The 27,705-nt window shown below is 41.7% G+C and overlaps 1 protein-coding gene across 3 annotated transcripts in view; it reads left to right on the forward strand.

The window, feature by feature from the left end:
- The first annotated feature begins 12,259 nt into the window (after positions 1-12,259).
- Positions 12,260-27,705, forward strand: part of nfatc2a (nuclear factor of activated T cells 2a) — a 72,394-nt gene continuing 56,948 nt past the window's right edge. For 2 of the 3 annotated variants that reach the window (XM_007911960.2, XM_007911952.2), the window contains exons 1-3: positions 21,502-21,817; positions 24,679-25,678; positions 27,044-27,206. In XM_007911960.2, coding sequence (XP_007910151.1) covers positions 21,715-21,817; positions 24,679-25,678; positions 27,044-27,206 — 1,266 coding nt within the window. In that variant the 5' untranslated portion in view covers positions 21,502-21,714. Of the gene's footprint in view, positions 12,480-21,501; positions 21,818-24,678; positions 25,679-27,043; positions 27,207-27,705 lie in introns of those variants that run through there. The other variant, XM_042341859.1, reaches the window with a different exon arrangement.

A 27,705-nucleotide genomic window follows, 5' to 3' on the forward strand; every position in this document is an offset into this window, starting at 1 on the left:
GGAACTGTACCATTACAGTGGAAGCCCAGATCAAAACACCTTCAGCACAGGAGCGGAAGAAAGACACTTGGTGAGGACAAACAATGAATTTTATTTTAGAGATATACATTTCTTTCAGGGAGCCAAGGATCCTCATCACCCCCTTGTGAAGTGTCACTCATCTTAACCAGCAAAAAAGCAGTAAGGAATGTCCTATGGAAATTTCCATGTCTCTGGAATGGAATGTGCATGCTTTCCCAAGAGCGATGCACCCTGTTTTACCTAATTCCAGAAAACATTAGATGCAGGTTGGCGAGAGCCAAGGCTTGGGAAGCCACGAGCAAACGTTGAGCTACAACTGGAACTTAACTAGATAAATCCGTCTAGCTTGCCATTAAGAGTGCTGTCTAGTTATCTTCCCGCATTTTGTCCAGCAAGGACCACCTTACTCGTTTGGGCTTTGGCTTGCAGGGTTAACAGGAGCTGAGTGGGACAAATCCCTATCCCCAATGTCTGCCCTTCCAAGTCCTGCCAATGAGCCAGGCTGACTGGTCTCATCACATCGGCAGTGCTTTGGGGTACTGTGGACCATTGCCAAACACCTTAGATCCAGCCCGTTTAAAGGAAACTCTATCTCACCACCTCCCCCGTCTCATCCAAAGTTGATCACGAGTTGACATCTGATGGACCTTCCAATGAAGTGGGTGTGAATAAGCATAACTTTCATTCAGCAGCTCTTTCTGATCTGTAGCTAATGGTGTTATAATGATTTTCTCATGGCACAGAGCCGCCTGTTATTATGCTGGCATTCTAATTGTGTGTTGAAGTGAGCAAGAAAAGTCTGAGGAGCCTTGGTGCTGTTTTTCAGTAGGAAGAGAGACAGACACTCCTGCTGGGCATTCGGCCAGTCGGCCCTGGTGCTCAGACATAACATTGATGATGTGAAAGAGTAGGAGAAGTATATTGGGTAATATATATATATAAAATCTATATAGAGATGATTAATTCTACAGCAACCACTGAATATAATGTGTTTGAATTATTATTGTGCAAATAAAACTCTTGTCGTGGTGTTTTATAGTGTTTCAGGTAGAGGTATAAGAGCTGTATGTTATATCAGATGTGTTCTGATCTAAAACAGTGTTGGGCTGCTGGATATATCACACGTGACGGCTAAACAGTGCAATGATGTTCTTTACAGGAAAGAGTTCTATTTATTTAAAGTATGTCCTATTTATTTATTTTCCCTGCTCTCTCCAGTCAGTGCAGACACTCACTCCTACACATCTGTCTAATGTTGGGATTTGAGTGATCTACGAAGTTGGGGGCAGTGGGAAAGTCTCATTGCGGCTGATGTTGGCCTTTGTTTAACTGGTCAAATCCAGCCCAAGCACTGTCACAGCCTCACACTCGCTGAACGTCTGGCAAAATGCATCACAGATGATTCAGTTGCTGAGAAATACATTGGGGGCATAAAGTAAGCAATCTTTTTATTTATTTAGGTGGAAGGAAATGAAATGCATCAAATGCAAGGATTATTATAACGGTGCGAACAGCGAAACAAAATTATTGACCTGTTCTGTGTCAGTACACACCAGCTTCTATTATTTTTAGATGATAGCAATGAAAAGTCTGGCGTAGTTCATCTCGGTAAAGGAGATGGGGAGTGAAATAAAGCAGGAGTTGAATCAAGATGCTTTTGTTTAATCACCTGTATCTACTTATTCAATACATTGCACGCCTTGTTTAACCCTCCCTTACTCCCAAAGCAGATGTCAAGCCACCTTTAAAAAATAATGGCCATTCCTGAAATTTCCAGATGGGAAAACGTTATTTAGTCGCATTTTGCTCGCTCGCTGAGTGGAACTTTTCAGTTGAGAAGCAGACCTAGATTTAAGAAAGTGTTGGCATGAACAAAAGAATTGTGCTGTACACATTAAACTGTTTAGGGCCTAAATAGCAAGAGCGTGGAGATGGGAGGATTGGCTCTCGGATGTGCCAGGCTGTCCGAGCACAGCAGTGTATCTCACTGTTTTGAGAGCAGCCATGTGGTAAGTTGCATTCCACTTGACTCTGGCTCCTCAGTAACCCAGCATCTGTAGACAAAGTTTGAGGGTTATTTTTTATGGATTTTCCTCATTCTCCAAAGGGTTTGATCTTGACATGCTTCAGACTGCTGTTGACATGAAGCATTCTTTCACGGAATTGGTACACGGTCCAGATGTGTGTTTTGGACATACTACCGTGTCCTCCGGTGTCAAGGTTTGTACCTAAGTAGTCTAGCAGACTGAAAGGTTTAACAGATTTTATTTTAATGAGCTCGCTCGCAATTCGAGTGATGCTGATACACGTATCAAGCATGCAGAAAGAAACTGCCTTGTAACCTAGACACCGGTTTATGAAAAATACATCAGCCCACATCTAACCAGGAAAGTACATCACAAACCATGTTAGTTACAAACAAATGATGCAACCTTGGTTGATCATGCAATATGCAGCACTTAAATCCTAGCCGATTGCATGAGGATTTTTTATTGAGTATCTGATAGATTTTCAGAGGCCTGAACATTATATACAGCATGCGTGCTGGTTGTTTACATGCATAGTCAATGTACTTAAGTTGTGCCTAGACTACAAAGACTAATGTTTCAGTGATAAGATCTTATCAGTTTGTTTTACAGTGCTGTTGCTACAGCAATATCAAAGTTAATACTATGTAAAACTTAGCAGTGGCCTGAGGCTCCACCAAATTTCATCCTATTGAAGCAACAAGAATCAGTCATACACATTTACACACCCCAAATCTCTCTCTGTTTGTATGCCTCCCTCTCTCTCGCTCTCTCTCACACACACACACACACGCATACACATGTACAATAACGCACCCATTAAGGCATTGTTGAAACAATTATTTTTCTTTTGTGTAGTAAATAGATAGGAGAGTGGTTAAGATGTACACTTCACATTACTGTGTTTGCGGTTTGTTAATCCCGACACTGGCTAAGGCTCACTTAAATTAAGCACATCTCAAGCACTGTTCCTAGGACAAACGTCTGTCACACTCTGGACAGAAGAAATAGGGAGAAGGAAGAGCCTATTTTACTTTTCAGCCTGATTCTTGAGTCAGACGCAGGTCTTTTTTGTATAACCATAGACATTTTCAGCACAGAAGGAGGTCATTTGCTCCATTGACTCTGTCGCACCTTGGTTTTTCTTGTCAATCTGTTTTCTATCTCTTTCTCCAGAACATCTGCTTTTACCGTACTGCGTGCATACCTGCTGACACACTCGCTCACTAATTGGTTCATTAATGCCTCTGACAATTGGCTTCAATTGTGCAAGGAGTATATCTGTCAGAAAGAGTAAATGGTTGAATTTTAAACCAAGTAATAAAAATCCCAGGTTCAATCCACGGATTGTGCCGAGTTAGCTGATCTCAGCTGAGGCAGCAGTGAGGGTGCTACAATTGGCCTCCTTGTCCCAAGCTCTTATTTTTCTTACACGTTTATGTCCCAATTGCGTCAGCTGCCAGTCATGTGAAAGGGATTTTTCACATTTTTCTCCCACTCCCAATTAACCCTAACATCTTTGTTGTCCTCCGCCACAGATGGTTTGTAAAACAAAATACTGTGCTGTAATACGCACGGTCTTAACCCTTTGTTTGAACCTGATTTGTGCACGGAGGAGAAACGTGAGAGGCTACAAGTGATGGAAGTCACTGAATCGAAGTATTCATTGTATGCTGTATGTTGCGTTGAGAAGGTCAGTTGATGTTCTGCATCTGGTGCCTCTGCCAATTCTTCTGTGGATATTGGCAGCGTTTAAAAGGCAGCAAATTCTGTGTTTAATCATACGGGAATGAATGAAACCCACCAGAAAGTGAATTATGTTTATTCTAAATTACCTATAACTATAATGCATTGATTCGGTTTGCATAGGAAAGCTGATTTTTAAAAATTTGGGTGCTTTTAAACTGACACAAATGACTCCTGAAACAACTGTTAGTCAATCCTTTCAGCATTGAAACTCTAGTGTGGAGCCTATGTGGCTCAGTGTTGACAATCCCCAAGGTATTAGTTAATTTGCTTAAAAATCAGTAGTACTTCTGGATTATAGTATTACCTGGATCAAGTATGAATACATCCAAATGACTTCAAACGTGAAAATAAACCATCTTTCAGACTGATAATCCTGTGATTTTTGTTAAAAATGATTGTATGATTTCTCCATTTTAGCAAAGTCTAAGGTAGTTCATGAAATGTGGCCATGGTGACATTATAACTGAAAGCAAGATTAAAGCAAAAAAAATAAAAAAAGAACCCAAACAACCCTGAGCTGTTTATCCCTTTTAATTTGACATGGCCTGCTGTGGGGATTTACAAGTCCAGCAGTGCTGGTTTAATGTGTAAGTTGTTTTTATGGCAGACGGCAGGTAAAGAATTGTGCCTAGTCTTTGATGAGTATGACTCATTCTCACAACAGTGAAATGCTAGATGTTGTCCAGCCTGTGGGTACCTTGTACTGTATTTGGCCACATCCCACATTGTCTCAATCCACTTGTGCCAGGTTCCAGACGCCTGATCTATTTATAGTCTTTTTTTCAAAAAAAAAGTCACAATTCACACTTGTATTTTATTTCTTTTTTGGAGAAACCTTTGGAGAAACTCTTTGATCATCATTGCGGCTGACTCTCAGACTTTCCACGGCTTTTCCGAAGAGCTGCCCCAGTGAATGAAGAAATAACGAGAGGAATGCTATGAGTGTCTGTCCCGTATTCTTCCTATTCCTGCGTCAAATACACTGAATGGCAAATTGTAGGAGCTACAACTTTTTAAACCCTGTTTTGTGGTCGAATGAGGTACATATTCAAAATTTGGAGACCTGGAAATTAAATGGAGAAGGCAGGCACCACAGATTTGGAAGTACCTCAGATAAGATCTGGTTGAAGATTTTAGTTTTTCTAATCAAATTAGAATAATTATAATAATGCTTGCATTTGATATCATGCCTTATCACGTTGAGGCGTCTCGAAGCTCTTCACAGAATATACTGTAAAGTGAATTGACCATATCCTGTGGGTGAAGCGCGGCAGCCAATTGCGTACAGCAGCGTCCCAAAAACAGTCATGTTTTGGAATCAAAAGTGCTTGAAGGGGATAGATTAAATCAGCTGGCAAACTGAAGTGCGTAGAATCTTGCACATTAATTGACCCAATTATTCCAAAGTGCTACTGTGCTTTGTTAAATGGACACGTAAAAAACAAAACATTGCTGAGTTTGATGGTAACTGACCATATAAAGCCAAGGTGCTCAAGAGATTATGATCGCATTTTGATTTTATTGCAAGGTAATAATTATGATAACAGCCTGGCTCAGTTGATAAGCACTCTCGTTTCTGAATCAGAAGGTTTGGGTTCAAAACCTATGTTGGAACTTCGAACTCACAGCCTAGGCTGACACTTCAGTGCAGTGCTAGACCTGGTCTGAATTATCGGACATGCTGTTATTTGGATGAGACGTTAAACTGAGGCCCCATCTGCCTGTTCAAGTGAACGTTAAAGATCCCATGGCACTGTTCGTAAAGACAAGGGCATTTCGCCCTGTGTCCTGGCTAACGATCTTTCAGATAAAATTGGCTGTTAGTGACTGGTTGCTGTGCACATATTGACTGCTGTGTTCACCTACAAAATACATAAGTCACTTCACTTTACATTAAATCCCATGAAGAACCTTGACATATGCTCCCAACACAAAAAGCAAGTTATTTTTATCATTTAGCTTTCTTTCAGCTGAGTGTGAGTGAGTGTTTTGATAACCCTTCTGATTTGGTAAAATACATAGAAAATCATTGTCATGCACCAGAAGGTCAATATTAACTATCGCTTCAAAGGCTACCTGAAGAATTGTGCTCTATGTTCCACATTGCCTTCATTTTAGCTATTCATGTACAAGTCACTTCTTGAAGCGTTCATGCAAAGTCTTTTTTTACACCTTTACCCTCAACTTCCTGTTGTATGCAGATAATCTAGTTTAAGTGTGAAACTTAATCAGGAGCTAAGAAATCCCACATAGAATAATAACTGACCTATTTAGAGCTTCAATTATAAGACGAGTAGTTTCTGCAAACATTTACCTCAAAATGCAGTGGTTATTATCCACTATGCAGTTGTGTTCACTTTTCAGATCGTCGGTTAAGTGAAGTTCTCTGTTACTGCCCCATTTTTGTAATTTTGTTTTGTTATTTTCTCTCCCTGTTTTAAACCATTTCTCGAACTTATTTATAAACTATATTTATATATAAAAAGACACATATGCTAAACTTTAATAGGGGAGAGGGTAAATTGAAGTAGCGCATCTAGAGTTGGCTCTGCCAAGGCTACGAGCTGAAAGCCACAACCTGGGTACGTCAACCCATAACCTTCTACCTCAGAGGTGAGACTGCTATCATACGAGCCAGGCTGATATCATGCATGATTACAGAAGATGGGATCCATATGTGATCTGATCAGTACCACGAGCAGTGATTCTCATGTCAGTCAGCTTTTTTCCTTGACACAACATAATGTGCAAGTCATATTTGACTAATATTGCGCCAAATCTTCAAAGGACAATATCCCTCAGGCTTCTTGAACTATTCAACTATTGTCGCCTCATAATATAATAGTAATCCTTGCATTTGATATAGTGCCTTATCGTCTTAAGGCACTGTATCAAATGTCATGGTTTCATCACATAATTGAAATGCTTCACGGCGTTTCACAGGATACACTGTAAAGTAGTATCACTGTGTAGTTTGTGGGTGAAACAAATAATCCTGGAGATGCTTTCGCTCTGCGGCCCAATATCTATTGCTCACTATGTTTCTCTGATGTATAGCAGGGTTGCTTTTCAGTGCAGGAGTAATGATGATTGGCAATGGTAATGTTGATTTATTTCCTTCTCCCCCGCCCCCCACCCCCCAATAATTCTTCTTGTCCATTTCACTCTCTATTACCCCTCTCTATGCACCATCTAATCATGGCATTTTGTCAGTGCTGAGACTCCAGTACAATGCTGGGAAAGCACTGCCTTGTCAGAGGGGCCATTCTTCAGATAAATGGATGTTAAAGATTCCATTGGCACTATTCGAAAAGAGAAGGAAGTTTTTCCCATTTGATATACTTTAGCCAACAATCCTCTTGATAATTGTGGTCATTCACTTAATAGCTGTTTGTGGGACACTGCTGCGTGCAAATTGGCTCCTGTATTCACCTACAAATACAATCATTATACTTTACAGTAAATCATAAGGATTTAGATGTTTTGACACAATAAGGTGTATAACTAATGCAAAATTATTATCTTTTTGGACCCTATAAGTTGAATATCTCTGCTACTTTTACCTTATTAAACAATTTAATTGGATAGGCTTTACGCTTTTTTTAAACAAAAGAAATTTGCAGCAGAACACATTTGGAGACAGTCGGTCAACCTTTTTTAAAGCACCAATTGAACAGATTTTCTCAATTCATTTTATGCCCCTCAGTAAAATAACGAGCAAATTCTGCAGGATGGAGGTAGAGACTTAGTCTAGTCTTAGGAAGTTTTATTGGCAATATAAATAAACATAGTGAAACTGCGAGAAACTCTGTGATCGCCAAAAATAGTTGAAATTTGGCTGTCCAGTGATCACATTGGGAACATCGTAAAGTGGTTCAGCATATGTGACTCTTTAGAATATTGGGCGTATGAGTTAATATTGGGGTGGGGGATCATTTGTTTGTTGTGGATTTCTCCTACACCCGTACAGTTTGGTTTCCAACATCGTTAGGCTGCTACTATGTAGGTGGATGTTATTTATGGCATCTATTTTTCCACTTAAGGGCATGTTTAATCCCTCTCCTTGAAAACAAAGCTGGGACATGCAACTAAGGGGAAAAACTGCTATTATTATTTTGGGAGTTTCCACGTCGTTACAGACATAAGCTTAACATATTTCCAGTTTCCATCACTTGGCCCAGAGAGCTGGCAATTCTCACTGTTAGACTCACATTGTGATCTCTAGGTCTTTCCTCTCTCGCGTCCCCCCCACCGCCCCCCCAACTTCATCTCAGCTTTTCTAGTCATTCCACCGGCCACAAGAAAAACATCCCAAAGAAAGAAATTGAATGGGATTTAAAAATGACCCCATATTCCACTTTTATTGTATGTTGTTAACAAAAATAACCTAACAAAATGTTGATCCTAAAATGAATAATTTCAAAAATGTTGGATATCTTCATTTTGCAAGTTGCAGATCCATGAAATGCATTTGTGTAAATAACCAAATCAATTTATTGTGCATCTAAGTCATATTAGTGGTCAGTGCCTAAGTTTGCAAAGCATACATTCAGAACTGATAAAAGATTTATTTATATCGGGACTTGGCTACAATTATTAACCAGATGTGTGTTTAATATGGATTTCACTGTATGTGCATTCTACCAAGAATTGTAAATGTAGCAAATAACTTGCTGCACATTGACCTTTTGGGGGGGTGGGGGGACCTTGGAAGGTGCTATATAATTTGTTGTTGTTGCTTTGAGTCGACTTGAGACCTGAATATTGAGACAAAACTATATCTTCCTTCTCGCCCCCTTTCCAGAGAGAATTGAAACTCCCAGCAATTTCATCGTGCAGTTTTTCATGCACTAGTTCCCTTTTCCCACTCTCTCCCTTCCTTTCCCAAAGGCAGTGACTCATGCCCAGTTGTGCTTCCAAGGGAACCAGCTTCCCTCTGATACTCGCCCACATGCTCAGTCATCATGTGTGAGACGAGATGCTGAGTGTCGGCAAGTTATTTCAACTGTGGGAGGCATCGTGTTTGAGACTGGGTCTGTCCTCGCCCATGTCCATATGTGCACTTTTGTGTAGTGGTCATTGAATAGCATTCAAGAGTGAGAACCTTGGCTGATTTCCTCTCTTCCTTTGGCCAGGGACACTGTACTCCCTGCTGCTTCTCCCATAGCTTTAATATGAGTCACCAGACTGGACTAAACAATAAAAGGCCCCCTAGCTTCAGTGTGCGGCAGTGCATACATTAACGTATAAGCAATTGACAAAGTTAGACATAGTTTCCAGTTTAATAGGGTGTGATACATTTCCAATGTAATTTGATGCTGCTGAGATGAATAACCTAACACGCAAACCTAAGTTGTTAAACTATGCCATTCAAATTTTTTTTAAAATCAACTTGATCAATATATTGTATCAAGACGTTGTATTTCTGGAACCTGCCACGTCATGCCACCCACCTAGGCAGGATCATGTGGCAAACAGCAGGTCTAGCAATACTTTCCTGATACTATAAAGTGCCTGCTTGTTCAGCATTGCCCACACAGACGATGCTTGTGGCTTGATAGTTATCAATGTTAATTCTAAAATATCATGACTTGGATTGAAAGAAAATCCTGTATGCAGTTTGCGCATGATGCATTCTGCCAGGAGCAAAATCAAATACGTTGCACAGCTTGTGCGGAATGTACACGTTCCTCAGATGCACTTTGTGTCCCATTATCAAGCAATTTTCAACAGCTCCTAAACCGTAGCTCGTTCCTTTTTTATTATAAAAGATGAGCTTCGCTGGAGTTTAACGGTAAGTACCGGAAGCCTTAAGTTTCTCTTGGTTTAATGGAAACCAAACTGTACCTGTCACAAAGCTTTTGAAGCACAAACGGAACACAAACCCGGCGCATAGATCGCATTATGATAGGCTCGTGAACAGGCAGCGATCAGGTAAATAGTTTGACATGGTCCAAAATGTACATTATGCACTTCACGTTCAGGATCGAGAGAAATGGTTAAGCAAAACATTGAGGTTAAGTCAAACTATTTTTTTTCATCCCCTGAAATGTAGGCCCTTAACTTATTTTGTATGTAAATTCAGGACATAAACTGAGGATTTTTTTTAAAATTTAGAATAAACTTTAACGTCTTTGTGGTTGTACTGATCATTACAAAACAATGAGATTGGGGGTCCCTTAAGCCCCCATCCCATACCAACTGACCATAATGGTCCTTGCCTCTTTAATGGAATGACTATTATTAATAAAGGTTTAGTTATTAATATAGTGAAAAGAAGTCGTGGGAAAGGGAAATTGTTTTCAAAGGCAAAGGGAAGTATTGCTTTTGGAGATTTCGTAATGCACTGTGTCTTCACCTACACAATGTCAAATAATATAAGTTATTTGACAAGGAACACAAGGAACCACGGGATGAATGTTTGTTACATCTGTTCCTTTAACAGACCATGTGCAGCCTGTTCTATTGTGCCCCGTAAGGTTTCCCACAGGAGCTATCCACTCTAATCCCACTCCTCTGCTTTTCTGCATTTCCTTAATCCCGGAAACTCTTGTTCGACATGGCATTGTATCACCTCCTGGATGTGGATTTAGTTCACTCGCTCCATTTTGTTTCTAGACCAAATCAGATTCCGGCTTCCTTTAAAGGTGTGAATGAGCAAAACATGTATTGCTTTCTCCAGGTGTGTGTCTTGTGTACTCTCACCTCTTAAACCCTTAAAAATGGAGATGTGTCAGAGGGGTCTTGAAGGGTACGGAGATAAGGTGGGCGGTGGGATTGAATTGATCTTCTTGCTCTGTGAGTCGTTGCGGACTCAATGGGTCGAACGGCCTCCTTCTGTGCTGTAGATTTCTATACTTCTACCGTTTCTATCACTGAGGACAATTGTAAAGTTTCTCTGGTAACTGTACACAAGTCGAGTTGTCCTTCGCAGACGATCTAGACAGAGACGTCAGTGAGCTCTCTGACTATGTGTAGCATTACAGCTAAATGTCAACTCGCCCTCATATAGAAGTGCATTCCAGAAAGTCGCCCACAAAATATACAATCAATTCAATTTACAGGATATTCTGTGAACCACTTTGAGCGACTCAGGCGCTTATATCAAATGCAAGGATTATCATTATTTATCTTTTTGCCCAGGAGCCGAGGCTAACCTCTCCCAGCCCTGTCTTTTTTTTTTTGGTCCATTCCACCAGGACTCGCGACAGCCGTACGACTTTAGGCAACTGTACGCTTTACCCGGATTCAGAACTTACTCGGGTTTTTAACCGTGACGGCAATCCGCACGCGGACGCGACGCGGCCTCTTAAAACCGAAGAGAGAAAGAGAGAAGCGGAAACGTGGGGAGCGAACCTATCTGTTCTCTCTCTTTTTTTTAAAAAAATAAGAAAAGAAAAAACCCAAAATGGAACTTTTTGGGTTCAAAAATTGCAACCTGGAAATCAAACGAGTGGAAACGTGAGGGAGAGAGAGAGAGAGAAGGGGGACAAACCCCAACCCCCCCCAAAAAAAAGTTTTTAAAAGACCCTAATAGTTTTTTTTTGGGGGGGTGGGGGGGGTGTGGGTGTGGGTGGGGGTGTGGGTGTGGGTGGGGGGGGGTGGGTGGGGGGGGGGGGGGTGTGGGTTGTGGGGGGGTGTGGGTGGGGTGTGGGTTGGGGGTGTGGGTGGGGGGTGGGGTGGGGGGGGGGGGGTGTGAGTGTGGGTGTGGGTGGGGGGGGTGGGTGTGGGGTGTGGGTGGGGGATGTGGGTGGGGGGGGGTGTGAGTGTGGGTGGGGGGGGTGGGTGTGAGTGTGGGTGTGAGTGTGGGTGTGGGTGGGGGGGGGTGTGGGTGGGTGGGTGTGGGGTGTGGGTGGTGGTGTGAGTGTGGGTGTGAGTGTGAGTGTGAGTGTGGGTGTGGGGTGGGGGGTGTGGGTTGTGTGTGTGTTGTGTGGGGGTGGTATATGCTTTCAGATTTAAGAAGGATATCTGACAATGAACCACTTGTGTTGCTCAATGAGAAAACCACTCACTCACTCACTCTCTCTCTCTCTCTCTCACACACACATCCCCCTCCCAAAAAAAAAAAAAAAAAAAAAAAAAATATTTTTGGCATTTATCTGGAGCGACGTAATGGATTCCGGAGATACGAGTGTTGCAGGAAAGCCCTGAGTTCAGTCGGGATGGATGCCAGAGGGTGGTGTCAAGGCAACGGGACTAAACAGGAGTTAACACAAGAGGGAATCCCGTTCGTTTTCACTGGAGAGAAACTATAAACACTCTGATCCCTGGGAAGGAAGTGGCGTTTTCCCTCTGCAGTGAGAGAGTCAGTTGATGTGGGACATAAAGTCAGGGCAGTGCCTCCTCCAGAGCTGAGGATCCCTGAACTTGCACAGAGGCAAAAGAGAAAAAGAAAAAGGAAAAAGGAGCTGCTCACCTTCCCAACTGGAGAGAGAGAGAGAGAGAGGGAGAGGGAGGGAGAGGGCAACAAAATATATCATCTCCATCACCCACCCACCACCCCATCCCCATCCCAACACGATATCATCTCGAAGATCCACAGCACCAGTGATGCGCAGAGTTGGGTCCTGTGGAGAGAGTCTTTGCTGAGATATTGATCCCCATCCGAATCTCTGCTGCAAATGTTCCGAGGGGCCGCCTGCAGAGTGGTGCCCTATCACATCATGAGGTCCATGAATCAAGGTAAGCTGTGCCCCTTCCCTTTGCAGTCGAACCCCAACCCCACCGACCTCCCCAACACCCCCCCCCCAACCCCAACCCCAACCTCCACCACCAACCCCCCACCATCCCCCCCCCAGCCCCCCAACCCCACCACCATCCCTCCAACCCACCCCCACCACCCCACACCACCCCTCCACCACCCCCCCCCAACACCCCCCAACACCCCACCACCACCCCCCCAACACCCCACCACCACCCCCCCCAACACCCCACCACCACCCCCCCCAACACCCCACCAACCCACCCCCCCACCACCCCACCACCCCTCCAATACCCCCCAACCCACCCCCCCACCACCCCCCAACACCCCACCACCACCCCCCCAACACCCCACCACCACCCCCCCCCAACACCCCACCACCACCCCTCCAACACCCCCCAACACCCCCCCCCCCCCATCAACGCAACGTGGGAACTTTCCAAACTGTTTATTTATGGCAATCCTACTATTATTATTATTATTATTATTAATAATAGGAAATTCCTGGGTATCAAGACCCACTGTACAGGATTGGACGAACACGTTACTTATTGTAGAAATTTTGATATGTACAATTTTAATTACATATATATATATATATATAGTGGTTAAACAACTCTCTTGAGCTGTAGAGGATTGATGTCGCCACTGTGTACTTAATAGATGGAAAGGGACATATTAATGGACGTGGATCTGAAGGATCACTTCTCCTATTTTCATTTATTTTCTCTGTGGGCTTTGTCGGGTGGTTGGTTGCTTTTGTTGGTTTTAAGTTTAATTTTTTCTGCTGGTGGGTGGAGAAATGCACCAAAGTGTGTTTTTTTGCAGTTGGCTTTCTCTCGCACTGTGTGTGTGGCTGTTATTTGGGTAACTGTTGCTTCAATAGCGTGTCTGCAAATTTTTGAAAACATCTGAAAAAAGTTAACTTCCTCGCAATTCCTGCCTGGTTTGTTTTAAGGTGGATCTGAGATATATATATAGATAGATATACATATATATATATTTTATATAAAATCAGTATTAATACTTGCTGTAGCAAATCAGGCAACACATGCATATATGCATCTATATATATATATATACATATACATATAAAAAGTGGTAAATGCGAACATAAAACGTAGGCTATTCGAAACAAAACGAGTGTTATCAGTCCCTCTGGGTTGCCTGGTGAGTCAGGGAAAAGTTTTCCACGAGTAAAGAAAGTTTTGGTAACTTTCCCCCCCCCCCAACCCATCCCCAACACACACACACACACAGACACAGACACACACACACACACACAGACACACACACACACACACACAAAGTGTAACGTTTCCAATTTTGCATTTCTCTCTTTTTTTTAATAACATAAAAAAGAAATGGAATTGGCTTCATTTGAAGCTGTTGAGATAATAGGCGACTGGTGAGTGAGACAGTGATGTGGCGTGTGTCTGAGTGTGATCTCTGTGTGTGTGTGTGTCTCTCTCTCTGTGTCTCCCCCCCCCCCCCCCCCCCCCAGGGTGATGTGCTGATCAGCTGCTTGTGTGACAAAAAAAACTTTTTCTTTTGAAGGGACTGCTGTAACCTCTCTGGTGGGTGGTATTGAAGTAACAGCCTTGACACTGACGATTTGATAGTGGTGATAAATACAGAGTTGTCATTTCATCTGGAATCCCCATTAGTTATACTCTTTTCCCCCCACCTCCCTCTCCCTCCTCTCTCTCTCTCTCTCTCTCTCTGTCTCATTAACCCCTGCCTTTTTTTCTTTGTAAACTCCTTCTAAGAGTTAATACCCTTGCTTCACTTTAACCCTTTAAATACTGCAAGCTGTTCAGAATCCACTGCAACCTCCCCCCACCCATGGTTACTTGCTTTGATTTTAGATAGTTAAGAAGGTGAAAAAAAAGGAACAGCCAGGAAAGTAATAATCAACCCATTTTACTCAACGTTTTACGGCTTGATCATCGGTCCCCCGGCTTGTGGCAGAGCAGCTCAGCTTTACATCATCTGCTAACAGATGGGATAAGGAAATGCTGGACAGGAACAGTGGAACAGTGACTCCAGCATTGCTTCCAATCATTTAGAGCCCCTTTTTTTCTGTACTAATACGTATGGCTGACAGTTGAGTGACAGACGGGGGAAGTGTTGCATTGTCAGAGGTGCCATCCTTGGGATGAAAGTGTTAAACTTTGGTCTTGTCTGCCCGATCAGGTGGAAAGGAGTGATAGTATTTCAGGAAAGAGAAGGGAACTTACAATAAAAAATTATAATGCCTTATTACGTCTTTGGGACGTCTAAAGGCGCTTCACAGAATATAATGTAAAGTGAATTGACTGTATATTTGGTGGCTGGTCAATAATCCTCCAGAAAGTGATTCACCTCATGGCTGTTTGTTGACCTTGCTGTGTGCAAACTGTACATTGAGACGTTTCAGCATTGCAAGCTGCTATGGGAAATGCAACAATTATTCTACGAGTCCTAAACGCAGTTCAGTTTTAGTTCCCCTCCTTTAGTCACCCCCCCCCCCCCAAAAAAAAAATTTCCTGCATCCCTTCCTGTCTGAAATTGGCAAGTATGCAGATGGATGGTTCTGCAGGTGGCAACAGGCCAAAGTGACTATCCTTCACTTACACAGCAAGACGTGGGTGGTGGCAGGGTTTTCTGACATCGAAGCCATTGCAGCCTTTCTTGATCATGTCCTCCCATATGACCCCCTCCCCCCCCACAACTGGGGTCACTAGATGGCAGTCAAGAGGAGGGAACTCTGCCTAATGTTGCCCCCCCCCCCATCCCCACCCCCTCTCTAGCCTTGGAGACTGAGGCCATCCATAGATGCTCAGTCTCGTCTGATTAATGGTGGGTAAAAGTTTCTGCATTTTAAAAAAAGTTTCAAAAGTTAATATTTGGAACGATCACTTGTCTCCATGAATTGCTCCACAAGTCTATTGGTTCCGTTCAGATGGGAAAAAAACCTGATTCTATAGTGCACCCATGTTATTTACGTGGTCATTTAATATGCATAACTTCTTCCTCCCCACCCCCCCCCCCCACCATTTTCAATACAAACCGAGCCTTATTTCGCACTCAATTGCATCCATGTGTGTATGTGAGCGGCTGGAGAATCAACAATTACCTGCTTTGTGTTTTTGAATCAGGTTTTTTTCCAAGAAACCCAGTATAAAGCTAAGCTTCCCTGCAATTTACCTGAGAGACTCGGTTCGTCAACTAGCAAATGAAAAGTGATTGTATTATTATTTTAGGGACCACTGGCCCCCAAATAAAATTGTTTCATCAGCAGTTAATTATTTCAGGAGTACAGGGGGAGTAATCATTTTAAAGCCAACAATTTTGTGATTTATTCAGCTTGTAAGCTCATTGGGAGTTGACATATTGGTCAGATTTCCAGTAAAAAAATACTCTAATAATAACACCAATCTTTGCATTTGATGGATCAACTATAATGTCTCAAATGCTTTTCAGGGAATTGCTGTGAAGCATAATGACTAGTTGTAGGCGATTGATGCCACCATATTATGACAGAGAATATAATAAGGTTGTACAGATTCCTGGCATTCTTTAGAAAAGTTACTTGTTCCTTATGCAGCACACCTGACTGCTGTTGCTCTAACAACCTAGGTTGATGATCTTGGTTGTTCGATTAATAACATGGGTGAAGTAGTGCCAGTACAGTCACAAGAGCACTTGACGTTTTATAAATGTCATTAGAGAAGGGCAGTGTTATCGGTGCCGGTGAAATCAGTCATAGCAGCCAGAGGTGAGGCGCGGGAAATAATGTAGTTCATGCTTTTAAAGTAGCTCGTAAGCGAATCAAACAACATGCAGAAGGTCCGTGAATAGAGTGTGGTGGAATTCTTGAGGAAGTGTTTTGATGGGAAATACTTCAAAGCCAATGTTCTTTGGAGGTGTTGCAAGTGCACACATTATGGCATCTGTGATGGAGAAGGTCAGTCCCCAGCTTCCAAAAAAAAGGTATCAAGTGTGGGAATTTGTGATGGGCACCAAGAACACTGTCTCAACACCTTGGAGAATACGTCGTCAGCTGGGGAAGGAACTTCATAATTTAAAAGCACCAAGGGAAAGAAGAACCATTGTTACCTCCTGTAGTGGGACAACAGGAAACATGATGTGCTATCAAACGGCACTGAAAGAAATGTAGCAAAAATGTAGGAAGTACGGTAACAAACGGTGAAATTTCCATAGCCCTGGCATTTGTCACTAACATGCCATTTCGGGAGAGAGAATGTGCTACAGTTATGGTTCCTCCTGGGTATATCTCGATATCTCAATCACAACTGCACTCCTATGTTCAAAGGGAAAATTCGCAAATAACTCAAAGGTGCAGGAGGTGATAACAGGAGGTGAGCAGCACACCTCATACAACCGTTCATCAATCAGCAAACCTATAGTGGCTTTATTTAGTAAACGGATTGGAAGCGTGTCAACCTTGGAGGAGAGAGAAACACATTGGTAGGCAACTCGGGCCTACACTACATGAACCATGTATGTGCAATTTAATAAATTAATTTGGGTTTTAACATATTTTGCAATGTGTTATATTCGTTAACAGTACAAAGTTAAAGTTGACTGACTCTTAAACGCTATTCCTTCGCCAAAACTGGTTCAGAATCCCGGAACTCCATATCCAACTCCATCGTGGGAGCATCAAGGACTATTAAGGACTGCATGTGTTTAAACAGCAGAACCTCACTGCCATCTGCTCAGGGCAAACAGGGATGGGCGCTAAATACTGACCCGGACATCGCCAGCCACATCTCGAAATGAGTGTTAAAAGATATGTAAGAGTCGGAGACAAATTCTAGTCTAGGGCAGAGATTTAAATCTCCTGATCCCTAAACACTCTATTAACAGTGAACCAAACAAGTGAAGGTATTAATAACTGGGACATGTGCCTGTTCAGCCTGCCCGAAGGTAAACATGACATGACAGCTCACACCTGTCGTTCTCTTCTCCTTCAGTACACACCCTGCATTGGCATTCAACACAGCTTGTTAGAGGAGGATCCAATTCCTACTTTCATTAGCAACAGGGAAATGGAAAGATAAACATTGTGTTCCACAAAATCCTTTCGCTCTTCCCTTGTGTGGAACTGGGAACTTCCTGCTTCCTGTTAGAATATTATTTGGGACTCTGGACGACATTGGATTGATATATTTGCTTCATTGAAGTAACATTGAATCATTCCAAGTAGGCTGATCATCACTTAGATATTCAACGTTGAATAATGTTAAAATATTTTTTAATTAGTTACTATTTCTGCTAATTTAGTTTGACGTGAATTAATTCGAGAACTTGGCTCAGTGTAATCATTGTGATCAAGGAAATGCACAAATCCTCATACTTTCCAGCAATGATCCATGGATAACAATCGAGGCACAATTTGAAAAGTGAGGGGAGTTTCTCCCAGTATCCTGGCCAACAATTCCCAAATACAAAAGCAGCCATTCAATTCATGGCTGTGTTTTTGGGGACATTGCTTTGTGAAAATTGGCCACCTACAAATACACAGTCACTAAACTATATGGTAAATCCCGTGAAGTGCCTTGAGGCATCCTGCCGACTTGAAGGGTGCTATACCACATGTATTATTAAGAATTAGCGCTCTGAGATGCTTCCCTGGGTGGAGGGCGCTATATAAGTGCAAATTGCTGTTGTTATTAAGAATTGCATTTCTGGGTGATATTTTTCCCTAACCAGGCCACTGAGACCGTGTGCATACCTAACGCATTCCAGGAGTCAATCAGAATGGACTGCCTGGGTACCTCCAGGTATTCTATGTTGTGGAGTAACTTTACTAACTAAGCTATTAGGAGAAAAAAAACATTGATCCTTAAAGGCCAGCATTAGTTTCATAACCACTTCTGTGTGTGTGTGCTGTTTAGAATGACACAATTGTTATATTGTTATATTGATTATCGTAGCAAATTACTTTTGTAAAGAATATGTCCTGATCTGTAAATGTAAGTTAAACTCTAATTGTGAAGTACAATTATTTCTTTATTTAATGTACTATTTTTGTATTGTACCCTCATTGAAAATGTCGTTGAACACTCTGGTTTCTGCCTTTTTGTATTGTGCTTGAAGTAACTTCAAGCAACCTTTTGTTCAAATGTAAATATAGCTCTTTAGCTGAATAGCAGGAAAAGTCATTGCGACATAACCTTGTGAAAGCAGAAAAGCTATTTTCTGGGCTGATTTCACAAGACTTCTACAGGTGTGACACCATCATGAGAAAGTGTTTTACCACAGTTGTTAGTGACAGATATCATGAGATTGTAGCATTCATAAATATATCAGGAACTGTGGATAGGATAGTTCCTAGCAATAAAACATTCAAGGTAAACTGATCCATAATGTGCCAGCTACCTTATACAACCACCTTGTATTGCAACGTCTCAGTCTGTCTGTGTCCTGATGTTTTAATGATGTGTTTATAAGTGGAATTTATTGTGAAAAATATAATCAATCATCTATAACATATGGGGAATCATATGGGATTTATTTTACTTCTTGCCAAGAGGCCGCTACATTATTATTTGTGAGTTTTATAGAGGCATTACTTTAAGAATGGTCTCTTAGAAACTGTTTCGATTCATGGCTCACCAAAAATCAACAGGCCTATTAAATTGCTGATGTCACCAAATTATTGAAATAATTTCTGTTTGAACCTAATAAAATTGAGGTTATTGGCAACATCGATCAGTTGTTTGAGCTTCAGGTACATACATGAACGCATCCCTACTTCATGGCAGTTTGTGGGACAGCTGTCCTCCCAACATGAAAAAGGTACCATATCAACTGCAAAAATTATTATTGTTGTTTCTTCTGACAATTCTCCTGACAACAGGCTGTGTCTTCCCCCATTACCTCTGAGATCAGAACAGGCCAATCAGTTGTCGCTAACTGCATCCAGTACCTGAACATGTTGGTCCCATTACCCTGCTCTTTTATTGCCAGTGAAAATGCCTCTAAATAGCATCTGGCCACAATCTGAGTAAAACAGCTGAACAGGTGGAAACAGAACTAGTTCACTGCCCTGGTGCAGAAAGAAAACGAATTGCGCTGAACAAATGTCTCTAGTGGACACGACTGCCCAGCACAAAATTGCTCAGAGTTTAGCATTATTGTAATTGGTAATAAATTGCAGTATTGTTAAGAGAGGCTAGAAGGAACATTTAATGTGGGCGCAGAGGACACATTTTATTGGTGAGGCAAGGTTGCTGGCTGTGTCTGAGGTCGGGGAGTGTGTTGCTGGGGAATAACAGAGGAATATGGATGAATAGCAGAAAGATAGTGATATTCTGAAGCGAATCAGCTTTTTTAATAAACAAAGTTGGTCTCATTTAAGTAATAATATTGCAGTTGGCTGATTTAGTCTTAAAGCAGACAATACTAGATCTAATTTAGAACTCCAAGTAGTAATCAAATCTTGTGAGTCAGATTGATGCTTAAATTGCTGAATTCCTGCTTCTTACAATCTGTGATGTCTGAACTACTTTATTAAATTACTGTCTGGTAATCACTTCCAGGTATCCATTATTCTTTATGTAGCTCATGGGCCTCACGAATAATCATGACTGTGAAATGATGTAGTAGTAGTAGGAAAGCAGGTTTTGAAATTCTCTCTGCATTGGAGGCTGTTTTGATTTGTGTACGGGGTGTAAAGTAACATTTTGACGTGCCTGTTTGATTGAGTCTTTAACATGTCAGTTTGGCTTGGCCAATAATAATAACAATAATCCTTGCATTTTATATAGTGCCTTATCATGTTGATGAGACATCTCAAAGCGCTTCATAGGATACACTGCAAGGTGTATTTTGTGGGAGAAACGCAGCAGCTGGTTGCATTCAGCAATGTCCCACATTGGAGTGAGTGACCAATCAAAGAGGAAGATCTTGAGACGGGCCTTGAAGGAGGCGACGGAGGGGGCGAGACAGAAGGATTCCAGGATGGAGTTCCAGAGGGTGGGAGCAGGAAAGGCTCGACCGCCAAATAGCTTACCAGCTGGAGTGACGCATGTACACTTACCAGCTACATTGAATTATGCATGCGCAGTGTAGATTATCGATTAAATCGGATTTTGTATGACTTATAGTTTGCCTGGAACTTCATGTAAATTGCAATAGATGTTATGGTCAAGGCTGTTCGACTTATGTGAGTTTTCCTGTAGTACCGATTTATTGCTAAGTCAGCGCTTTGGGACGTCCTCCTCATTCATAATGAATTCAGACTGTCTTAGCTCATTTCACTTATGACTTTAGAACCAGATGAGAAGAGATTTTTGTCTTCTGGTATAGATTGAACTCAGGAACCAGAGATGAAAGAGTTGCATTCTAATCCGCCCTGTAGGCGATAATCTGTTTTCCCACAAATAAGTAATTAGAATAACATTAATCAGTTGTTGCACTGTTCGTTATATGACCAAATAAATACTTAGCAGAAGTGTTGCTATGAATTGCATACTAATGATGTATTTATAGCAGTGAGTACAAGTGTAAATAAATAGTCTTGTAGGGTTGGCAGGAAAAGCTCACACAGGAACTGAATTGTTATATTTAGAAAAGAGATAATGGCGTGCGTGAAAAGCAAGCTTTCACATATTGCTGTTCTAGTTTATCGTTGCTTATTTCAAATGATGGTTGCATTTTGTTCTTGTCTATTTATTTCCCTGCTCATCCCTGTATTAAAATGCCTCTGCAAAATACACCTGCTGGGCCCAGTGTCCTCACTCACCATAGCTCAAGAGTTTTCAGATTACTATTTCCACAGTCTATTTTTAAATGGAGCCTCTGCCCCTGTCTGTCATTAGGAGGCGTTTGCTACCAAGATTGAGTTAGTTGGGTGCTTGAGTTCAAAGGACACGCCTGTTTTTGCACGCTGTGGCAGCAACAGGAAGCAGTTATTGTTGAGCTTGTCAGTTTCAGAGTTGTATCACTAAACGACATGAGGCGAGGACTTGCAGCTGAAACATTGCGCTTGTAGCAAGCTTTTGTTTTATTTTGGCAGCAGTCAGTGCCTTCATCTCCATTATTCATGTCATAGAGATACTGTCACAACAAAGTCTGATGTGTTAAAAAGACAGGCGATTAATTGTTCTGGAGTGGGATAAGTTGTAGTATAAGTTGGAAGCGCTGTGTCTTTGAAGTCTTTTAGGTGAGGAGAGAAGGTGTAAGCCCACCCGTACGGGACAAATGAGCTTCCTTTATAACGATCCAGACCGTCAGGTCGATTCTGAAGAATTTGACTTTTCGGCACTTTTTGACAACAGCCACGATGAAGACTTTGCTACGAAAGGTTTGTAAAGCGACATTTATTGTAGAAAAAGAAAATCTTGCACCTGCAGAATTTAAGTGCCCTCATTTTGTCATCCGGCTCAGTTAGTAGCGTGCTTTACTTCTTGATAGAGGGTTGTGGGTTTCAAGTTGGAGGTGAGGCTGTCTCTTCCAATGGATCATAGTGTTTACTATCTATTTTGGTGTGCCATGTTCTTTCCAATGATCCCACTGTATGTAACAGAATCCCTTGCAAACTTGTAAAGCAATAAGGTGATGGGTTGGTTTCCTCATGAACAACTAACTGCATTGACGTTCATTTCTGGAGAAAGCCTACGATTTGCGAAGTGAGGCCGTAATGGTTGATTTTACGATCGCAGATTCCACTGAATGGAATGGCTGGTGAGACCTTGACTGAGAAGAAATAGTTCTGGACACAAACCAAATGTGTTTAAGTATCTTAAGAGTAGCAGTGGAATTGAACGGTTTGGGGGTCAATTGTACCATCTCACATGGCAGTGTTACAAACATCCAAAGTTAAGGAAAGTAATTGCACTTGTTGGGTACAATGTGATACAGCACTTATTGTTTCATCATCTGTTTTGATTATAACAAATGTGGTTACTGTCATACAGTATATTTTAATCGAGTCGGGAAAATGCTAATCAGGAATCTTTCTGTGCAGAAAAATGATAAGCAATCACCTGTATTGTAATGTTCATGAGGATACGCAAGTTGATCTATAGGATGAGCCTGTCAGTAATTGTCAACAAATTTCAATGTCAATTTCCAGTATTGTTTGAATGGAGGCAAGGGACCTGTGAACAATTCCTTTTTGCCTGAAAACAGGTTAGCTCCATGCAACTCAATTGGGACACATAGCCTGCTGGGATTCAATGTATCAGCTTGGCTCAGTTGGTAGACCCACAGTTCAAAGTTAGCCGATTCTGGGTTCAAGTCCCACATTGGGATTTCAAGCTCATTTAGCCCAACTAAAACTCCGTTGCAATGCTGGAGATTGTTGCATTACTGGAGGTTTGGATGAGACATGAATCTGAGGTCCTGTCTGCCTGTTTAAGTGGATGTTAAAGTTTCTCCTAGTGTCCTGGCCATTTGTGGGACATTGTTGTGTTCAAATTAGCTGCTGCGTTCAGTTACAAAAAAAAACAGTCACCACACTTTGTAGTGAATCCTGTGAAGCTCTTTGAGACATCTTCCCAAAGTGGAAGTGCTCTGTATCAGACAAAAGTATTATTATTTTGTCCTGTATAAGCTGTGTGTTCATCACCCCCTCCAATACTCTAATAATAATAATAATAATCCTTGCATTTGATATAGCGCTTTTCACGTCAGGAGGACGTCCCAAAGCGCTGCACAGAACACACTGTAAAGTGAATTGACTGTATATTTGTGGGCGAACGCGGCAGCCAATTGCGCACAGCAATGTCCCACAAACAGTCGTAAATTGAAAATGACCAATTTATTATTGTTTTTGGTTTTGGAGGGATTATTATTAGGCTCTACCTTAGGATTATTATTAATACTCTACCTTCCTCATTAGTGATTGATATCGCTCTAGTATGCTTCATCATCAATAACTACCTTTCCTGCATTTCATGCCCCCCTGTGCTGGTGCATGCTTCAAGCAGATTTGATGACTGTTTGTACTTTATGGTGTGGTGCTCCTATGGTGTGGCAAACACTTCACTGGGTTCTCATTGTTATGTAAAGAGAGTAGATGGAACCTTATCAGAACAGACATACGCATATCTATTTGGGTGTGTACTTCCCTGACATAACTGAAACTTTGACATTCAAATGTGCACTGTGGATAATCACTGATTAATCATTTGAATATTTCATATTGTTTTTGTGTAATATGCATCCTGCCATTTATGTTTACAAGTGTTAATAGGTCAAGAGTCCCACTGCCTTCCAAACTCTGAACAAATCCCCAATTGACTCCTCGAGCGAGACAATTTGCTTGTTGTGTCTTTTTCACTTCAATACGTCCTTTGAACACAGGTGCAGTGGTTCTGAAGTGGTGATTAATCTTCCTGTAGTATATTAACTTTCCCATCATCGTAGTACTGCTATTTGCATAAACCATTTTCAGTTACAACTTCAAATTTCCTTAGCGCAATTGTGTGCCTAATGATCTAATCGCATACCAGTGCCATTGCGTTTCGTTGGTGCTTTTGTCAAGGACCTCCTGCTGGATTCTCTGAGTTGTTGAGGCTATGTTGTTGCTGTCCATCATGTACCTATCGATTCTCAAATTGTTTCCAAGTTGGAGGAGTCGCCCCTTCATCACTAAAATTTAGCTTTGAAATTTGTTCCCCAATCCCTCTGTCTTGTGTCCTCCTTCCCCTCTATTAGAGCACGACTGAAGACCTTTCTCTTCAACCTTACTTATGGTCACCTTCTCCTTTCCCCCGATTGGGGGGCAGGCTCCACTCTGAGACACTGCCCATGTGAAGGGTACTATTTAAATGCAAGTTTCCATAATCACAGACCTTTACCACAGTCAGATATTACTTTAGATTTACTCCTTGTAGGAAAATGGACTGCTCCTATATTCCGAGAATTGTCTTTTATTTTAATTTGTTCAAAAATATTTTTTGTCTTTACTAATTGTTTTCCATTTTTCATTTCCTTTCTTTCGACGATTATTTTACCCACAAAACAATTCACTTTACTGTATATTCTGTGAAGCCCTTTGAGACGTTTTGAAGACGCGATAGGCGCTACATCAAATGCAAGGATTATTATTGTTATAACAAAGTGCAGTGCTTATTAGAAAGTTAGCACAATCGCAGGTGATAATGCTATCAGTTAATAATTCATAACATTTCCAAAATAACATGTGACCCTTTCTTTCAGATGCAGAACATGTTGCTTGTTCTCACAATGACATTGTTTCTTCGGGGATTGGTTATTCCACAATGGATGCCCCCCATTATGGGCCCCAGTCATGCAACTCCGTGACATCAGCTGTGTTAACCGAAGAACACTTGAGTGAATATGGTCATGTGGACAACAGAGAGTTCAAATACTACCTGGAACCTGCAAAGCCTCCAGCCTCTTCTGGGGTAGAAAGTCCAAGAATTGAGATCACACCATCGCCTGGACTGTTTTATGCAGCTTCACATCCAGGAGGCCCTCGAGAACAATATTCCCCTGTGGCTTCCAGGTCTACTTTGCCAGTACCAGGTCCTGAAAACAATGCATACAGAGATCCGTTCAGTCCAGCTAGTAGTGCCTCTTCCACAAGTTGTCATTCCTATGTGTCTCATGAGTATGGCATATCCCCTCAAACATCTCCTGTAACATCCCCGTGTGTCTCACCAAAGAATGGGGGCTCAAATGAACATCAAGTTCAAGCTCCTCACCATTCTCCAAGAACATCTCCTGCCAACTCACCAACCACTCACATCGAAAACTGGCACGGACCACGATCACCATCTCCATCACCCAGACAGTCTTCGAGATCATCTTCGCCTATTGGAAAGAGGAGGTATTCCTGCGATCGTTCGAGAACTCCTTCCCCACAAGCTTCACCAAGAGTTATAACGAGAGATGAGCCCACTTTCCATCCATGCTCTAACGCTAGTCTAGCTGAAGCAATGAGCACTCTCACCACAGATTCCAACAACGATTCAGGTGAAATTTGGGGGAAGGCTCGCATTGTCGATCTTCCTCCACCAACCTCCCTTAAAACTGACATGACCAGAAGTGAAAAGCACCCCATGTTTTCCATGACGGATTTCTTGGAGATTGCAGGAACATGCCATGAGCTGAAGAAAGATATTTATAATCCTGAAACCGTTTTTCTGATGCCTCCTCATCCTTTGCATTGGTCGAAACCGAAACCTCTCTGTGGGTGAGTTTTACATTGTTACATTACGTTCTGAGCTCAAAAATCAAACTGAAAGTTTCATGTACATTCCTATTAGAGGAACTATTACATTTTTATTATTATTCCCATTTTAAACTCATCTAGGGCATCCGATGGGACTGTTTTTCTCTAGATTCTATATACAATCTACAAAGGCTTCTAACCTGTATTATGTTGCTGATTTTGCTTTACAAACCTAGACTTGTGAGTTACAGCGATGAGGAAAGCAATTACCATCTTGATCTGCCTACACAGAATGGTGACTGTGATAGACGTGAGAAAGAGCTTGCTTGTTTGCCTATCATGTACAGCTAGAGGAATGAGGTCAGTCTAGGGGTGGTTAGGATCAGATAGTTACAGCTGAATCGCTCTGTCCTTCTTTCAAAATGCCTGCCACATTAGAGTAGAAACGAGCTCGTATTCAAGTAGTTGTAAAATAAAATTGTGCTGTTAATGATATTGAGGAATATAGCTCGTTGGAAGCTGATTAAAACAAGTGTCTTAATGCAAGATATTTTTTATATATAGCTTTATATATATATTTATATATTCTACCAGACAATTTGTCTCTGGAATTTGTTACTCAACCATTGAAAGAGTGACCGATGGGTGCTTGTATTGTACTGTGACCACTTTTCCCCTATTCTAAATCATTAGTTTTGTTTTCTTACTTCCAGTGATACTTAAACTCAAACAATGGTTCAAAATGAGACCGAATTAGCATCCGCCAAACCTCCTCAAAGCGATTATTTCAAGTGTGCAGAATTCCTGTTTATTCCGCTGAGTACAAGTGACGCTTGATACTCAGGTGGGAAGACGGTAGACTGGTGAATCTTGAAGAATGAGATTAAACAAGCCAAAGGGCCTTCTTCTTCCTGACCGATCTTGCGGTGCAGTTCTACACTGTTGCACTGTGTGATATAGTGCTCTAAAGAAACGGTATCATTACTATAATTTATCGGTTTAAAATTATCCTCTTGTTATTATGTAAGAGAATTCTAAAACAGATTGAAGAGAAGGTCGAGTCCGATCCAGATACTTGTATTTGGATGCTGGGAACAGCTGAGCAAATGCAAGGCTTTATCCTGTGCTTTTCTACCATTTGACATTTTCGTCTGCTCAAAGGGCACGAGGGCAATTCTTTCACAAATGTTTGCTGTTTAAAGTTTAGCATGGTCTTTTCTGCTCATGAAAGAATTTCGGAAGTTCACAATCACTGGTTGAGACACTTATTTATTCTTGAGGCCAATGTTTTTTAAGCACCTCTGTATATTAATTATGTTGATAAAGTAACGTAAAATTACAAGCAATTAAACAAACCTATCTCCCCTTCCTTTTATTCTCATGCAGCATCGCTTCCCTTCCTCCCCTGGAATGGCAGCTGCCGTGTCAGTCAGGACAGTACGAACTCGAGATTGAAGTCCAACCTAAGCCACATCATCGGGCTCACTACGAAACCGAAGGCAGTCGAGGGGCAGTCAAATCTCCCTCAGGGTGTCACCCTGTTGTCCAGGTAACATATTTAAGCATAACGCTCATTTTCTTTTGTATAAAACCACAGTGTTATGTACAAGTGCACGCATACCTCTCCTCACTCAAACACTCACTCAATCACTCCAAGGTTGTTTGTGGAACGTTGCTGTGTGCAAATTAGCTGCCATTTTCATCCATAAAATACACCTCTTTACAGTATATCTTGTGAAGCGCTCGACAAGGTGATAAGGCGCTATATCAAATGCGAGGATTATTATAACTCGTGCTTGGATACCAGTTGCCTTCAAGCATTTCTCTCAAGCTGCCAGAACAGGGTAATCTTGACAGGATATTTGACCATAATTGAACCCAATTCTATCCTCTCTTGACATTCCATGAGGGATCACTGGGCAGTGATTAAAAGCCAGAGCTCTGGCTTATCTTTCTTCTAAACCCAGAGCTGCTGAGATCAATAGTAGCTTCCTTGTGCCTGGCCTGGCTGTGATTGGGTGACTTGGTAGAGTTGGTGAGCGAAATAA

This window comes from Callorhinchus milii, unplaced genomic scaffold (genome assembly GCF_018977255.1).
Source record: "Callorhinchus milii isolate IMCB2004 unplaced genomic scaffold, IMCB_Cmil_1.0 Scaffold18, whole genome shotgun sequence".
Classification (NCBI taxonomy): Eukaryota; Metazoa; Chordata; class Chondrichthyes; order Chimaeriformes; family Callorhinchidae; genus Callorhinchus; species Callorhinchus milii.